The sequence below is a fragment of the Colletes latitarsis genome, chromosome 9, assembly GCF_051014445.1.
Source record: "Colletes latitarsis isolate SP2378_abdomen chromosome 9, iyColLati1, whole genome shotgun sequence".
Lineage (NCBI taxonomy): Eukaryota > Metazoa > Arthropoda > Insecta > Hymenoptera > Colletidae > Colletes > Colletes latitarsis.
In genome coordinates this window covers 16,931,558-16,950,079 of record NC_135142.1, presented here as the reverse complement: position 1 = coordinate 16,950,079, position 18,522 = coordinate 16,931,558, and the positions used below count along the sequence as shown (strand labels likewise).

The 18,522-nt window shown below is 35.3% G+C and overlaps 2 protein-coding genes and 2 non-coding genes across 4 annotated transcripts in view; 2 read left to right on the top strand and 2 right to left on the bottom strand.

Annotated features, from left to right (window-relative positions):
• Positions 1-878: 878 nt before the first annotated feature.
• Positions 879-3,746, bottom strand: LOC143345961 (esterase FE4). Its single transcript, XM_076773679.1, has 9 exons — positions 3,542-3,746; positions 2,927-3,215; positions 2,650-2,835; positions 2,348-2,547; positions 1,965-2,133; positions 1,682-1,848; positions 1,461-1,605; positions 1,248-1,389; positions 879-1,131 (listed from the first exon to the last, which is right to left on the bottom strand). The coding sequence occupies exons 1-9, from the start codon at positions 3,731-3,733 to the stop codon at positions 960-962; spliced, it is 1,662 nt and encodes a 553-aa protein (XP_076629794.1). The 5' UTR covers positions 3,734-3,746; the 3' UTR covers positions 879-959.
• Positions 3,747-5,951: 2,205 nt separating this feature from the next.
• Positions 5,952-6,024, top strand: Trnaa-agc (transfer RNA alanine (anticodon AGC)). The gene has a single exon. It is a non-coding gene; the product is annotated as a tRNA-Ala (tRNA).
• Positions 6,025-7,621: 1,597 nt separating this feature from the next.
• Positions 7,622-7,836, top strand: LOC143345976 (small nucleolar RNA U3). The gene has a single exon (XR_013080365.1). It is a non-coding gene; the product is annotated as a small nucleolar RNA U3 (small nucleolar RNA).
• A 2,400-nt stretch (positions 7,837-10,236) lies between these two features.
• The window catches only part of LOC143345522 (LON peptidase N-terminal domain and RING finger protein 3), a 111,729-nt gene continuing 103,443 nt past the window's right edge, over positions 10,237-18,522 (bottom strand). Inside the window, exons 8-9 of the mRNA XM_076772743.1 lie at positions 17,750-17,957; positions 10,237-14,636 (exon numbers count right to left, since the gene is read on the bottom strand). Coding sequence (XP_076628858.1) covers positions 14,274-14,636; positions 17,750-17,957 — 571 coding nt within the window. The 3' untranslated portion in view covers positions 10,237-14,273. The remainder of the gene's footprint in view (positions 14,637-17,749; positions 17,958-18,522) is intronic.

Below are 18,522 nucleotides of genomic sequence, written 5' to 3'. Positions count from 1 at the left end.
AATTTTTTACAGATTTCTGTTTGAAGTGTTCGTATTGATTCCACGGCGCGTTTGAACGGACGAGATTCACGCTACAGCCGCCCACGCGAGCACGTGCTTCGTGGCTCGAGGTCTCCTCACGTTTCTGACAGCCTAGTACAAACGAAGCACAAAAGTGAGTGGTGAACAAATGGTAGATCGACGATGGCAACGTGGTAACGATTAGAAGAAAGAAAGCGAATCACGTTGGTCAGTTCGTGGAATCGTTAAGATGGCGGGCTCGTTCTCTGCTTCTTTCGCGTCTTCGAGGCTAGTAGTAATTCCACGAACGCCTCGTAACCTCTGTCGTGCGAAACGTCGCCGTGCTATTGGCCGATGGACGATTGAACAGAGCTGGGGTTCCTGCAAACTTATGCGATCTTGGTAAACACGGGACAGGAATGCGAGTGGTGAACCAATAGCCGAGGACGAAGCGAGACGAGAAGAACGCAAATGGTGCTCGATGAATGAAAGATATGCGCCCATGACACAACCAGTGGCTCTCGATGTGTCAGCACAGATTTTGGGAGGTTGCATTTGGACTGTTTAGACTAATATTGTGGTGAATCGTTTCGTAAGACGTAGCTACAAATGGAATATTTTCAAATATTTGTATTAATTATTAGAAACCCCATTAAAAACATGAAGGGTCCAATTGGAAGTTTAAGGTCGATGAAAAAGTATGTGGAGTTATTTCACTTCGTTGAAATCCTGCATTTGAAGTTTAAAATTCAAAAAGAAATATGTTTTAATTTTCAAATAAATCGTATATAAATCGTGTTAGATAGTTTCATAAGAAACAAGAGAGAAGAATTTAACGACAAATAAGCATTAACGTACATTTTTATAATGCAGTTGTATTCTACAATGTTTTTGTATGAATATAAGTATTATATTTGCGGTTTGGTTATACCTACCGAATTTGAAAAATGGTACTTATATCACACATTTTCTGGAAGTATGTTTTTGTACTTCCTTTTCCAATAATTATGCCTATCTTGCATGAGATTATTCTCCATTTTTAATTCTTGGTTGATATTGAGGTAACTATTGTCGTTTCCTCTTGGTTCCCAATTTACTGTAATGTCGTCGTCCATTTTTGAAGTGGGATTTCTGAAAGAAAAATGATCAATCGGCTAGTAAATCCATAAAAAGAATCTTTAGATTATCGAAACAATAAATATTGAAATTTATTAAAAATGATATCAACATTGATGATTATTACCGACCTGTCTTTAGCAAAATTTGTCCATAATTTAGTCATTATGTTCGTCATCTTCTCTACAGAGGAATCTGGTTCAGGTAGATTTTTAAAGGCGGTTGAGTAAAACAAATAATTCAGTTCATCGCCGTGCGCAACTCCTGCTGTTCCTGTGATAAAAGTAAATAAACAAACATATAATATTTTGTATATTGTTTTCCTGTAATAATATCGATCTCACCATCGTTCATGCCAAAAATATTTCTCATATATCCAAGAGGAGCCTCGTAGGTAAACAAATATTCATAAATCGGCGCTGTGTTTCGAGTTGCCAAAATGTCAAGCGAAAGTAATTGCCCCGCGTTATAGAAAACATCGCTTAACATCTACAACGCGCAAACGAAATTAATGCAAAGCATATTAATCATTCTGATTCAGATATACGTAACGCAAAAACATTACCTTAGAGTATTCGTTTATATTCTCCTTCGACACATGCTTGTCTCCATAATAGAATCTTCTCAAACATTCGCCAGATGCTCTTCTTATGTTTGAATCGGTGTAATTTAGATCGTCCGGCAGGAATAACTCTGGCTCGGTGTTTAACATTTCGATGCTGTCCAACATCTCTATTTAATTCAAAGTGTACTTACTAGTAATTACAAACTTTTTACTACGAGCAGACGAAAAGCATTTAAAGGGTATCCGTGGTAAATGAAAGGTTAAAGGTCGCTGTTATACATACGTTGTGCAAAGAATTTAGATTCGTCGGCGACGGTTCCAGCCATTACTGGCACGTCAGCGATTTTTCCAGATTTCAAAAGCGTCCATGGATCGGTCGACAGAAATATATCTTGTCCTAAATCGACTTCCACCGATGGAACGAAAGCGTGCATGAATCCATTCAGCATGTTCTGTATTAGAGCAAACATCAAAAACGTTGTTTGAGTATATTTTACACATTTTACAATTAATATAATCACCATGGTAGACGTGCCACTGATTGTACTAAAAAAATAGCCTTAGTAGTACGATAATAAGAGGATGGTTCTTTTGATTTATGAAATTATGAAAAATTAAAGAGATTCGAGTTGTAGAAATCCAGTATCTTAAATTAAATTACTTCACCTGATTCTTCATGATCTCATTCGACGCTTCGTAGATATCTTTAGAGTTAACCTCTGTTAATTTCTGTACCAACTCTCCGGTGTCTGTAGTGTGTATTCCAAGAGCCTCGCCTAACATAAAAGCCTGCTCTTTTGGATTGTACGATATACTCCATGGATTAACCGCGCTTCCACTTTGCTCAATGACGCTGTTGAATAAGCCTAAAATGTAACAGATTAGGCTTGTTAAGAATTCAACAAGTTTCTAATACGAAGAGCTTGCATTCCATGTACTCGTAAATCCAATGAAACTCTCTTTGCTACCTTCTGACATGGGAGACAACATGTGATACTGAACAGAAGCTCCTCCAAAGTTCTGACCGAAGATAGTCACTCTGTTTGGACAGCCACCGAAGAAATGTATGTTATCTTTCACCCATTTCAACGCCATAACCTGGTCTTTCATGCCAGCATTCCCAGGAGCGTGTTTGTCTCCAGTGTTCAGGAATCCTGAAATACGTACAGAAATGGGTAGCATATTCTTTTTAGAGCAATTGTATGAAACGTAAAGAGCTTGATAGAAGCTTATGATTCGGTTTACCGAGCACGCCAAGCCTGAAATTAACGGTGACGAGCACCACGTCGTTCTCGAGTAAGAAGTCCGGTCCAAAAAGCACGTCGTCGCCTAAGCCAGAATCCCAGCCATCAGGGTGAAACCATACCATAACGGCTTTACGAGCTTCCTTGTCCAGCGCTGGGGTGTAAACGTTGAGATAGAGACAATCTTCATCGCCGACAAGGCCGTTTTTATATATACAAAAGAAGGGACACGTTGAACGTTGTTTGGTCGCGTCGTAAACGCCCCCCCAAGAGTCTGCTGGCTCTGGCATCTAGAAATTAGATTCAAGTAATTAATACTTGGAATTTATTATCAGTAAACGCAGGCATCAAGACGAATTATATTATTGATAGTAAAGTAAGTACAACGGACTTTAAAATATTATTCATTGTTCTACTTCAAATTACTTTATGAGAAAGAAAATATTTGATTAAAGTTGCTATTACAAAAGGAATGAAAACATCGTGAATTCAATGGCAATCTGTCCCATCCTACAATTCCTAACCAGGAGTACCATTTATAAATTTTTACTTTATATTCTATCACTGATCACCATTACAACACTCAATTCACAGACCACTCGCGAGTTTTACTTACTCGAAACTTATTGGGTCCAACATTGGGTGCTGCGTAAGGTATACCTTTGAAACTGTAGTACGCCTTGTTATGGAGGACAGTTTCGGTCTTCAATCCCTTCAGCATACCCTGAGGGATCTCTAATTGTACGTCTTGGTCCGCATGTGCCCAAGCGAGCACAAAACCATAAAGAACCCACTTATTCAGCCACATATCGAAGATACCAACGTGCAAATAGTCGATTTATGTATTATAGCGTTGCTTTTATAGAGAACGTTCTGCACGGGATCGGCCACAAGCGATCTGAAAAACAACCAGTAGAAGAATGGATTACGCAACCATGCACGAGCGTGATCGCACAAGCATGGATTATCCACTGGACAATTTCCTATCCTTTGCCCGCTTTAATGAACAAAGATGATATTCGGATAGTTAAGTATCGGATATCCTGAAGTTATCCTAATCTTCGGCCGAATTATCCTCATCGTGACTCGACGTGAACGTTTCCGGAATTATTAGACAAAACAGCCAGTGAAATCAAACGTCAAATAAATGTTTTCGCGATTAAAACGAAAATTATTGTGCATTATTCAGGGCTATCATTAGACACGCATGCATGATTGCAGAAGCATTGGGACTGTGAAACGAGCTCGAATTAGGCGTGGAACCTTCGGGATCGAGAATTCTTACCGGAAGCTACGTGCACCACCGGTCATAAGCATCAGGACAATATTTGGACTATCGTAACTGCGTGAGAAGGAGTCTTAAAATAATCTTCCTGGGGACGTTTCAAAGATTGAAATCTCCCTTTTACAACGACCCTCTTAAAAGGTTGATGTTTGAATTTTTGGTATTTTATTTCACTTCGAATGAGGAACGTGTCGAAAAATATCTATGAAACATTTCATTCTCATGAATTAAGGGCTACTGTTACTTATAAAATCGATTAAAAAAAAATGCAAGGCTTAAAACTTCTCAGAAAATAATTCTTTTCCACCGATATTTCTGATTCATAGAAAACCTACGTGCACCTTGAAATGGTTTGGAGAAATGGAAACAGGAATGTCGAATTCTCAAATAATTATTTCGAAGGGAGACGAGACTAAAGATTTCGTCCACGACCTGAACGGTAAGAAGATGACGAAAAGAAACGCGTGATCCGCAGACAAGTTGAAAGGAGAAAAAGTCCTGTGTCGTTTACAGGAGCATAGAGATGGAAAACTTGCACGGTGAAAATTGTAAAGTTACAACACAGTTAACACTCACCTTCGTCGCGTTCCTACTATCCTAGTAACATATTTAATATTACTTGATATTTACGTTAAATTATTAAATTAAACAATTTAGCGACCCGGTTGAAGAGTTTTCTATTGGCGGTAATAGGAGTGAGATGTATTTTTGTTCAAACGTGCATCGATTTAGCCAGATTGGAGCGTAAAGACGGCCTACGTAACCTGTCGAGAGAAACACGAAAACAAAGTGGTGATCAGCCAAGGGAGTTGCATGCAAAGTGGTGCATTTAAAATGAATTTTCCATTCATGGAAAATCCTGGAGATTAGGCCTACGTTTTTCTGTTATGCTAATTTTGAAATAGATGTAACCACTTTACGATATGTCACAGTAGACCCGGTGTTTAAGTTGTTAAAACCTTGGAAACTCTTGGAAAAGCACAGGCAATCATTATCGAGTGAAAATTGCCGGGGATTGAGGGTAATCGTTTCGGGTCAATATTCGAACTGATCGAAACGTGTATTTCAGTACGACTGATCCTCTTTAGCGACCTGTTTCCCTGCTACGCGAGCACCACTCAGCACACCCTCTGGATTTCCACAGAGCGTGCGTGTACAAGGGCATTTCTTTGTCCCTTTTAGAACGTAGACCAGTGGTTCCCATTCAGGAATCTCAGTGATTCCAACGTTAGTACCTACGAAAAATAAAAATACGATGAACGGGTTGTAATATTATTTTATACAAATTAAACAGTAAAATTATGCCTCAGTATTACGAAAAGACAGACTGTGATTGTTCATTACATACTCTTCAATCATAAAATGATCGACAAATTTCGTCTAAATTTATATTTTATTTACAGTTACTCTGTTGGATATTCTTGTTGTTTCATGAATTATATTTATTATAAATATTGTTTTCGATACTGTCATATTGTCCCTTACATACTCTTCAATCATAAAATAGTGGACAAATTTTGTTTAAATTTATATTTTGTTTACAGTTACTCTGTTGGATATTCTTGTTACTTCATGAATTATATTTATTTTAAATATTATGTTTTCGATACTCTGCCATTCCTCCTTTGAAATCTATCTTACAATTCATTATAAGTTTTCTTCGTAATATTGTTCGAAAATATATTTTAGTCTATGCTGAGGTTTTTACATAATAATTCTCTTTTTGAACTTAAACTTTATCGGGGGCGTAGCTCAGATGGTAGAGCGCTCGCTTAGCATGCGAGAGGTACCGGGATCGATACCCGGCGCCTCCAAAAGATTAAAATATCATTTTTTTATTTATCAAGTAAGAAAAAAAAAAAAATTAAATATTTATTATCGAATATTTTATATTTCCTACAATATAGAATATATAATTAACAGGTAGCAATGAACTAAATCTATTCTAAATGTAACTAATTTTTTCCGATGTATGTAATAACGACCATAATTTTGCACAGGTTTGACCGATGGATATCTTTTTAAAAGCGAAATTAAGGAACCGCTTATAAATTATAAGGGATCAAGAAGATTTCACTGTCCAGCAAACACTTACGAACTGCCTGCTTATAGGCAAGACACTTTATTAAGGTTGAGGCAATTAAGATCGGAAATGGTTTGCATAAGCTTTCGTCCAAGGTGAAGCTCTCGAGGGATATATTGTTACGTCGGATGACGCTCACCAGGTAATTACATTTTCAAATAAAACTTGTATACTTTTATACTTTGATATAGTCAACCAATATAATAATCGCACTCATTGAAATAATTATAAATCGTAACTATAGTAACACCGTACGAATAAATTTCTCTCAGAACCAAACAGAAATGTAATCTTTTTTCTCCTCGTCACTTACTATTGTTATTTGTAAGACAATCTATATGAATGTCGAGTCTCTTTATCTATGTAAATCTATAGTTACTGTACGTTTAATTTTTCAGATAGTGAACTACGTTAGTCATGATATAAATTCGCGTAAGACATTGCGATTGGAAATTTTACAAACTTCCCAAAAATTGAGTTGTTGGTTTGGCAAACAATCCTTGGATCCTCAAAAATATCCCAATTATTATAAACTGCCACTAACTTCATCTTAATGCTTTCTAATCAAGAGTGCTACTCCGTTAAATAACGTTAATAATGAAAGTTTTGCAACCCCAGAGAGTGGCGAATCGAAGCTTTGATATATTAAATAAAAATGTAAGATTTAAATCGTGATATTTATCTTCAGAGTGAATCGTTGGATCTCCGAGGCATGAAAAGAGAATTTATCACTGGATTTTAGCGCCGGAGAGGCTGTTATCACTTTGGACAAGGCTGTGTTTTGGACCAATGGAAGGTATCATATTCAAGCAAATCATCAACTACATTGCAAATGAATACTCATGAAAGGCGGAATCCCTACTTACTCTTCCCTGAAGTAAGTTTATCTAGATCAGTTTTCAGAACTCGAAAGAATAAAGTATGAAATGTAACTAACATGTTTTGCAACGAAAATTAACAGAGACGAATAGGTCATAAAATCTAATTCTTAACACATCATTTTAACAGAAGAACAGTTTATTTAAAATGAATAAAAAAATTACGACTGGAAATCTAAACAATACGCCGTAAATTTAATGTCTTCGTACTCGATAAAAAATATTAATCGTATGAATTCTACAATTCCGATAATACAGATACCCCTGTGACTCACTGTAGATACATGTGTGCATGCATAGATAGTATCACAGACGAGATCGTCTGTAATAGTGTGTTGCAATCTGTGGTTCACGCTTTTTAACGCTAGAGGGCAAACAGGCTAACCGCTTTCTCGCTGTTGAAGTTACGAGGTGAATGGTAGATATACGCTGCAAACGGTGGGAGAAATTAAGATCATACTTCACAGGATCATTTCTGTAGTAGATCTAATTTGCTCTGTGCCTAAACGCAGAGTTGATGCAACCACGATGAGGATAGGTAGCTCCTTTCCCTGAGCGTGAGGAGGACTCGAGAAGTTGACTTTGTTCAATTTCTCAGTCATCGATGATCGTTCACCCCTTGTACTCAGTGCGAGGGGCCTGGGAAGTGGAGCTTTCTGAGTGGCCGCTTTTTTTATTAAATACAATTAAACATAATAATTTAACCTTTAGATATAAATAACGATTAGAGTTATTCTTTAATTTATACAGGTTCTATCGATAACAGGATTTTGACTTGAAACACGAGTTTTTTAAGATGTGCTGCGTATTGGAGCCGAGCGACCAACACTCATTTCCGTCGGTGCGTGAGATACGTGGCAATATGATTTAATTCTACCATAATAGGCGTTATGATCGTTTTCTATAACGTGCTGGTAATGTTACGAGTGACAACGAAATTATAATGTGACTCTAGAGCCTCAGAGAAATGGGGCTGAAAAAATACATTGGATGTAACGTCTATGATATTAACTGATGGGATGTTTTCGATATCCCTAACACCTAGAACAAAAAAATACATTGTGTGTTAGACAGGTTTATTTTATACCTTGACTGTCCTTACTTTTGTTGACGTTAACATTTCACTGATTCAGTTGACCCTTTAACGAATCCCTAAAAACATTGATGTTTAACGAGGTCGGTATTTTAATTCATGTAACACAAAGTCCCTCTGTTTATTAAACAAATTCCAGGAAATGTATCTCAATTATTCAAATTCATATCGTATTATTATGGATTATTGTGTGCCTACTATACGAATCTGTAATATACAGAGTGTTCGGCCACTGGGTTTTTCACTGAGAAAAATGTTAATGGGAGATTCTAGAGGCCAAAATAAGACGAAAATGAAGAATATCAATTTGTTGATTGAGGATTCGTTAAAAAGTTATTAAAAAATTAAATTAAAAAATTTGGAATCATTCACGGAAAAATTTTTTGTTGCAGGGGTCAATTGCAAGCATTTTTGGTCAACAGAGATACCCCCGAAATCCTACTCAGTTTCGAGAAAAAAATTCCTAACCGAAAATATACTTTCTGACCAAAAATATCTGCCCGAATTTTCATACGAATCTTTAAAATATCATAACTTTTGAACGGATTGGACGATTTTAATGTTTAAAAAAGCAGACTGCGCGTATTTTGATGGAGAATTTGTACAAATCGCAAAATATTCGAAAAGTTGGTCCTTGACCCCGCAAAATGAGAAAAACCCCATAAAAATGGTCCAATTTTCAAACAGTCATAACTCCTACAATTGTGAATATATTTTAATGAAACTTTTTTCTGAAGTAGAGCTTACGGGCACCTACTAAAAAATATTAGACAACTTTACTGTAGGGCGTCAAACAAAATTTCTAAAAATTAAAAACGAATTTTCAAGAAGAATCGACAGGGGGTAGGTGCCTACATTTTTCGGCAAAATTGAAAAGTTTCAAATCATTCTTGAAAAATTATTATCGGTTACGGGGGTCAATTACAATCATTTTTGGTTAGTAGACATACCCTGGAAATCCTACCCACTCTTCAGAAAAAAATTCGAAATATGAAATTTTTCGACAAAAAAAAAAATTTTTAAATCGTTCTGAAAAAATTATTTTTGGTTGTGGTAGTCAATTACAATCATTTTTGGTGAATGGACATATCCCCGAAATCCTACGTACTTTCGAGAAAAAAATTCTTTATCGATAATATACTGTGTGACCGGAAATGTTTCTATAATTTTTTAATGAAGCCTCAATTAACAAATTAGTATCCTTGATTTTCGTCTTATTTTGGCCTCTAGAATCTCCCATTATAATTTTTCCAGGGGTGACCGAACACTCTGTATAAATAATAATAACAACAAAAGTAACAACAAAATGGGAAGCATGAAGAATAAAATGTGTGTTTTCTAGAACAGAAGTTAAAATGGAACATATAATTTGACATCTAAAGTAAAGAAGTTGCTGAGCGTTCTCCTACACAAAGAAGTTGAAATTTTTATGACGAACGTCAAGTTGTATACTTAATTTTTTATTTGAAACTTCTACGAAATATGCTATGTAATTTTAAATGTTAGAATGTCATTTTAACTAGTTTTTGTAAACAAAAATTTTCGATGCCTCGTTGAATTTTATATAATTTGAAACTCGAAGTAAATTTTTGTTTGAAATTTTATTAATTTTTGGATTTTATTTTGCTTACGATAATCTTAATTATATTTACTTAGTTTTAAGCTTGTTTCTTGATGGTGCTACATCTTAAACGCTATTAATTGTGATTTTCAATTATTGATGATTGCATTGAAAGTAAAAGCACATTATCTAAATTCACGTGAAATTAATCTAAAGATTGTATCTTTGCGGAAGACTGAGATCATAAACTCGACTGTTATGCGGCTGCTCTAATTGGTAAAAAAAATTCTGATTCCTCTCAATTTTCAAAATTATAATTCATTATTCGTGAGAAGAAGCCATATTCGAATAAATGCCGTGGTATAATCGAATGAGTGAATTTATATAGAATTAAATAAATACTCAAAAATGTTCGATTTCATGATATTTTATTACAATAATTCCATATGAAGAGATGAAGATAAATATAGAAATGTTGAAGTAAAAATGGAAAGTTGTGTGACATTACATACTATTTTGTAATGTATGTTATAACAATATACAATAGGTAGGCTATACAGTAATATCACAATGCATGATTCACAACTTCGTAAAAGTCTAGAGAAGAGAATATAAATCTAAGTCGGAGAACACCGTTCATCGTTCAATTTCCTTGGAGACGAAGCCGGTGCTCGTTATATCGATTAGAAACTGCGATGAAAAAAAAAAATTATTTTCTTTTCCTCCTTTTACTCTACACACTTTCGAGAATCGGAAATATACATACGTATTCGAATAATGCCAATTCGTTAATCATTGTCGTTATTCGTTCAATAATATAGAATATCGACGACGCTAAAAGCTAATAGTGGTGTAGACAGTACTCACTTTATAGTAATAGTACTTTTCTTAATCGTAATAGTAATAATAACAATAATAATGATTAATAATCATGACAACAGGCGCATACGCTTTTTTTCCTTTGTATATGTTTGATTGCATGATTGATATGACGTTCCTAGCTCTTCGGACGATCGCTATTATGTCTTGAATGACATTAAAAAACCGCATGAAAATAAATTACTATATGCTACCGTAGTCGAAAAAGTCTTATGAGCGACGGAATAAACTTAAAGGCTCGTATTCATAACACTGTATTATCACTAAACGATACGCCTTTGTTTCTCGAATATTTTTCTGATAGAAAAAATTAATCTCGACCGTTAATTTTTTAATAGCGGCATTTATGTCAACCGATGCGAACAGCGTAATTATCAACGTTACATTTCTAATGTTTTATTGAGAATATTCTCGATTTGGCGATTGTTAGTGCAATTTAACGAATTTTCTTAAAACCTCAGAATCTTTAATAAACTTTATAATGGTGTTAAACATTAATGGTCAAACGTTTTCGATAAATTCTAGGAAAACACAATTGAATTAATTAATATATATCGTTAAGAAAAGTAAAGGAGTATAGTTCGTTCTACTAGAGCGTTCTGAATACAGGCCAGACAGTATAAAAAATTGAGTTTCGTGCCACTTCAAGAGCGCATTGCCACACGTACTGGTCGTTGTAGTAAACTTCTTTCTAACAAATATGGCCGACTGTGAGAAGCTGAGCGGGAAAAGAACGTTCTTCCCAATAATTCTCCTTTACACGAATTAACATGTCCTAGGTATTCAATCGCTACGTTTATCGACCAGACCATGTCAGCGATTGTCAGCATACGAGACGCGTTAAAGAGTCCTAACAGATCACGAGCATAAATAAATTCCCACGAAATTTACGACAAGTGCGAATGAAATATTTGTACTTTCTTGACTTTCAACGAGTACATAATAATGTCTCACTAACAACGTTCAGTATCATCAAAACAAAAATTAAGAAGTTAAACACGCGTCGTACGAGTCCAAATTTCAAGGAAACGAAAAATCGAACGACACACTTGACGCAATAATAATTTGCAACTGTACCAGTGAGTGTACCAAAGAGGCTAAATACCAAGATGAGACGAATTAGAATGTTTAAACGTAGAATGTTCAACGTTTCTTTTCACAATTAAGGAAACATTCCTTTTGGTACTTAGTCTCCTCGATACTTCCGCTCTACAATTACGAAACCAGAGTCTAAACTATCGTTTCACTAGTTTCGGAACGGTTAATCTTCAATCGCGTCTCGGAGAACACGCCAAAGCTAAAACAAAACTAACGTTCTCATCTTTCGTACGGGGTCCGGTGAACGTTTTGTACTCAGCACACCCACAATAAATACATCATCCTCGCCGTTGTACCATCGTTATGAGTATATATTCGCGTGATTCGTTACAAGGTAAAAAGTTTCGAGTCGGTTTCGATCTCAACGTAAGCGTAAAGACGACACGCGTACCTCTGATTGCAACGTATATGTTTGCTTGTGTACGTGTATACATAAATGTGTGTATACATATAGATATATGTATATAGAATATTCTGGAAGAACAGATTTGCGTATTGCAACAGCGCAAAGAGGGCCGTGACGCCTTACCGAGGTAAACGATATCCTACGTCTCGGATATGTGACTTTCTGGATCGCCTGCTTTGGTCGAATAATCAATGGTTACTTAAGATGATCAGGCTCTCGCGCTAGTATTCTTATCGCCAGTCGAACATTTCCAGACGCGACACGCGTCCGATTCGAACAGAACCTACAGTCAACAGCTGAAAAGTATAAGCCCTATTGGTAAAAATTTGCTTGCTACATTTTCTTCAACTTCCAAGTATCGATAACACGTAATGACAAATGGATCGTCAAGACTCGAAAAGATATCTTCTATACTTTTGAGGTGAACTTCAATATTTAAAATTGTTTTCCTCGAAATAAGTTCCAATAAACGCTTAAATTTCTGTCCAAAATCGAACATTTTCTTTGCAGAATTCGCAATTTCGCAATTGTTATTATTTTTCGGTTCGGAGGATACAAATGCTTTGTACCATGAATATTATAAAATAACTGTTCTTTTAAGTCTTTCGACGCAATAGTACATATTTCGAGAACAGTCAATGATGCTCGAATACGTTTTTACGAGTGCTTGAAGTAAACCAGACTTCTTCCCTAACGCGTCCACTGTTATGAGCAAAAGTCACTCGTACGTTTTAGGAACTGAACATTTTCTGCATTTTTAATCTGTATAGAATATCAACACAATCATTTAACTGTTTTAACTTTGATCATATTTTATAGACATACAACAATCTTCCTTCATTAAGCAAAAGTTTGCATCAATAAATATTTACTTCTTCCAAGAAGATTGCGGAGAAAGATTATCAAGAGTTCTCAGCGGCAAAATGTCTAAATCCATATGGATTTATAACATTTATGTGCCTGTAAAAGATTTTTTATTTTAAACATCGAAGAGTGTTTCCAACTTTTGAGCGACAATAAATATAATCAATACCTTCCTTCAACTGCTATTCGTAAACCATAAGAAATCATACTAGATATCATTTATATAACCATTAATACAGTATAAAGAAAAAATCATTTAGAGCATGTATATTTACTTGTAGTTAATGAAAGTTATATACACAACCTGCGAGAAAGTATTCCATCTGCTGAGATCATACTGTTTCACTTCTCTTCGTACGAGGTTCACTGAACAGTGAACGTGTTAAGTCATTAACTGCTATTTCTTCTATCTCCAGGTATTAAATCTGCTCGATGTCTCAAAATATGCTAAAGTTCTGGAATGCCTCGCTTCTTCTTGATTTCTAGACAACATTACGTGATTATTCTCGTCAACTTTGAACTACACACCCATAAGGATCCCTTGATCCTTAAATAAATCTGTTTACTTTTGTAACACAAGTAAGCCTGGTGATCTATAAAACTTCAAATTTATTATTTTCTAAAATTTTGAGTAAATACCACTTGCCCTTACTTTTGTCTCGCAAGTGGCGTGTTTAATTAAAATATAGCCAATCTATAACCGACTGGAAGTCTGCTAGATCTCGGTGCGCCCAGAAATCAACAAAACGTGGATATTTGTTTTATCTAAACGGACGCTGCTTCCACCCGGAATGTTCGACTGTTCAGACGAAGCAAGTAATGGGGCTATCCCTGCACTATCCTCGTCCCGTATTTCCTAACTGCATCATCGTTCCATCGATAAGACGCTCGGACGCGTAAGTTTAACGAGTACCAACTGAGAGGGTACTCGAGTTAAAACGTAATTAACGGGGTTAAGTATGAGAAGAAAAGCCGAGAGCCGACTTACCTAGGAAAAACCAGGCCGATCTCGAACCGTGGGTTCTCCCTCGCCTCGTTTCCGGATATTAAATACATCGAGTAAAAAGTGGCAATCTTCGATAACCTACTCCGCAAGTACTTTGTACATCGAGTGAAATTCTAATCCCTTTTTGTTCTTCGCGGTCTAAGGGTCTAAACGATTCGTCCTGCGAGGACCTACACCCCCTATACCCGTTTTCGTTTAAGACTGCTGAACGACGGAAACGTTCGTTTCCGTTATGCTACCGCCGTCGCGGCATATGCTCGACGAGGTGGTCGTTTCCTCCGACGTCGCTGGAGCCACCGTCAGCTGCCTCTGCTCCATGTGATCCAAAGTCTTCTCGATGGCTCTCAATCTCTTCTCCAGACTCGTCGTCCCGAGGATTCCCACTTGCAACTGGGGACCCAAAGGTAAAATCGCCAACAACCACCACGTCCACGACGGGCCGTCTGGTAAACGCGGCCAATCCTCCTCGGTGTCTGGCATTCGACCGAATACTCGCTGTATTTCGGACTGCTGGGAAGACGGGACCGTGTCCCACCATCTTCTGCCTTTCGCTCGCACCTGAAAACACGATTTTAATTGATTCTCGTGTCGCGAATTTAGCAGATCGTTGCTACCAAACGACAGATTTCAGAAATAAATAGTAATACGTATTTTTTAAGGAAACCGCTGTGACGGTTGAAAATAAAGGGAATTTTCAAGAATTTTTTGGGCGTAACTGTAGAACTTTTTTTGATAAATGTTTAATGTTTTCGGAAAATACATTTCTTAAACTACTTCTTGTAAAGATTTCATTGATATCAAATAACATATATCCGAGTTAGGAAGACTTCATTAGATTTAACCCTTTGTACTCGGAGGCTTTTCTTCGACCACCTACTACTAACTCAAACACACTTTCTTACGAAATAGATACTAAATATCCAAGTAAACATATCTTTTTTGATATCCCTTGTTTATGTATTTTGTCTTATATAATCACTTTAAAACAATATCGTGTTTCGTTAGAGTGTACATCCAAATTCTTTGCTAGATGTCCCTTCAGAGGGGACAGTCGAGTGCAAATCGTAGGTCACAAAAATATTCGAACTGTAAGGGCGAATGTAAACAAACATTGTTCAGTTCATACGTTATTGGTCTAAGAGTATTTATTTAAAATCGAATTGCTTTCAAAATGAATCGGAAAACGTCAGAAAGAGAATTGGTAATAAAATGATACAAAGAAGGAAAATCTATAAATGAAATTGCAAAACTTATAAACGGGAGTAAGTCCACGGTTCAATTAGGCATATGTCATCGTTCGAATACTTTCGTGAGCCTGTGTAAATTCAATATATTTATTTTTTAATTTGATAGAACAAAATGCTAAGCGAACTGAACCAAATTATATCAAATTTAAAAAGTGTATATTTAGGGGGGGGGGGGGAGACTACTGTGACGGTTGAAAATAAAAGCAATTTTCAAGAATTTTTTGGGCGTAACTATGAAACTTTTCCTAATAAATGTTTAATGTTTTCGAAAGTACATTTCTTGAACTACTTCTCGTAAAAATTTCGTATAAAAATATTAATTATTATAGCCATGATAGAAACCAGCGTGAGAGGCCTCCAAAAATTTGTTAGAAACGAGCAAACGTGTAATTTTTCACTGCAAGTTGCGAAACAAAAAATCATGCAATTTTCTTAAACTATAAGATAGTAGCTTCGGTTGCACGCACGGTTTTTCAAAAATAATTAATTATTATTAAATGGTGGAACTTCGAAGGAAATCTAAAAAAACTGTGACAAAATCAATATTTCTTTTAACACCACGTCGAAATTAATTGTTCGATCGAAAATTTCGTACGTGCCACTGAAGACAATAGTATTAGGAACCACCATACAAAATTTAAAGTAAATCGGATGAAAATTGGCTGAGTTATTGAGCCGGCCAGTTTGAAAAATGTGGTTTTGAGAAAAACACGTTTAAAGTTTTGCACCAAATTATCTATGAAATAACGTTGAAATTTTTAATCTTTCTAAAGGGCATCCATTTCTAGAACCTAAAACGTATCGTTTATGGAAAGACGAAGCGTGTCCTGTTTGTGTCGATATGCGTCTGCCTGTGGTCCAATTTTAATATCGAGGACCTTCATTATTTGTAATAATCCTGAAGAGCCATCGTTAAATTGGATTACGGCTAAATAAGTTGCCAGTTGGACCACTTTAGTCGTGTATCGGTACATTTGATTCACACCACTTATCGTTCTAGACTAAATACTCTAGATTTACACAGTTATCTCGATCAAAACACTTCCCATTCATATGAAACTTTTACCACAGCAGAAATAATAAAACAGTTTCAAATGAATATCCTAAAGTAAAGAACAGTTAGTTTCAAGCGTTACGCATATTACATGTTCTACATCTATTAAATCTTCTATAACTTTGTCATTTTTGCGAATTTTGCTTTAATATTTACAAGCATTGAAAAGAAATAAAAAAAATTTCGATTTTTTCAATCCGTCACAGTGGTTTCCTCCCTTAATAGATTCGAGCTTACGTTTTAGGGGTCGATGAATATTAAAAAATTGTATTTCAAAACTATCCAATACGTTACTCGAATAAAAAATTTTTCCAAGCAATTTTTATAATGTTGAACAAAGATACTAGATTGGTTACACTGTTATCTTGTTCGCGTTTCAATAATACTTAATGGTATCAAATACGACAAGAAATGTCAAGTACATCTTACCAATACAAATGACTATTTGTTTTGATATCTGATACCTTAACGTAATGCTTGGGAATTGATACATATCGATATTAATTTGTATATCATTGAATTGGTACTATCAATATCGTAAGGTTTCTTGGAACCTGATTATCAAAGTATGCTACCAGACAAATTTAATACAATTTTTTTAAAATAGTATAGTCAGTGAGCGAACAATTTGCCATAGATTCGGAAAACGCTGATTAGAAAACATGAACTTTCCAAATCACTCAACAGAGTTATCCATAAAATATAAATTTTTAAAACTTGATAATATAAATATGCTTCTTTTAAATTTTTACAATAACAAAACATTATTAAAAATGTACACTGAATTTAAATTGAATGTAACTTTTTTTCAGTCAGATTTTCATAAACGTATGTAAAAGCAGACCTAAGTGTCGTTCAAACATCTAATTATTATATATCATTTTTTAAAATTTAACTTGTGCCTTAAGAAATAGCAATTTGTACATTGAAACACGATGTTTTGTGTAATAGCATACAAAGTTTGTATTAAAAATTTTATGATGGATCGCGGAGAATTATTTATTACGATATTTGAGTCACGTTTTGAGAGAGTTGATATGCACTGTGTTAAATATTATTTAGAAATATTATTTACATTGAAACAATAGCCATTGACAGCTTCATTAAGTGTTTGGCTATTTCATCTGCAAGAAACTAGAACAATATCTGAAAGGACTCATTGCTTCGATTTAGGGTGTAAAGATGGCGTGGATAGTGGGATACGTGTACTTAATATCGTTTCTTTGATGTAACTCGTTTAAAAATGACAGAAATTGCCAATGAAGGTAAAACTTTCTGAATTTGAAACTTTAAACGTGAAATTGAAAACAATGTTTTCGAGTAGCGAATTATTTATTAAAATCGAATACGTTTAAACGAAAATTTCTTACCTTGTCGTGTAACTCTAGGAGGCTCAACAGTTGGTCTTCCTGTACCATCGTGTCCCTCAGGAATTCCACTTGAGCTGTGTCGTAGCCATCCCTTTCTCCCCCAGAGAGGACCCTGAATCTCCTTCCACCTACTGTACTGAGAATACTGCAGCCGTCTTTCAATAGAACTCTGTCCCGAATCTCGAGCATAGTGCCGTATTCAGCATATCTGAAACGTTAACAAACATTATGATACTGGATTTCATTTTGAAACTATAGTTTTCTACAATTAAATGATGCTCTGTTTAACAATAAGTTACGTTAAGGTCATCGAAGTACGATACAAGATTTTATTTATCAATGATATACTATGTAATCGTACCATTTATATATATCAAACAACGTATAAAAGACAAATAATCGTTTATTTGTAATAATATAATGAAATATTTCACAATGAACAAATAAAAATTTAAATGCCCAATCGAATAACTGTCACAAATGAATTGCTATACATATTTATATGTGATAAAAACACAATTCTAATTAATACCCTGCATCAGTCAACGTTAGCAGAAAAATTGCAACACCCTCATTTAAGTTCAGCATTCATAGATTGATACATGAATTGACTTTCTCAATATACATATTGTCCAACTGGGGAGTCTATCTTTTTTACAAGCTAAAAATAATTTTTTTACATTTTCTCTCAGATTCAAATCTTAAAAATATTGTGACAGAATTTAAAAAATTGGTGTTGTTATGTCTTTAAATTAAATTCTCTAACACTGTTT

Excerpts from the sequence above, each read along its gene's own strand:
- LOC143345961 (XM_076773679.1), bottom strand. The coding sequence starts at position 3,733 with ATGTGGCTGAATAAGTGGGTTCTTTATGGTTTTGTGCTCGCTTGGGCA. Across the intron at positions 2,548-2,649 it reads GTTGTCTCCCATGTCAGAAG|GCTTATTCAACAGCGTCATT; the intron begins GTAGCAAAGAGA and ends GTTACATTTTAG. Across the intron at positions 1,606-1,681 it reads ATATAAACGAATACTCTAAG|ATGTTAAGCGATGTTTTCTA; the intron begins GTAATGTTTTTG and ends TGCGCGTTGTAG.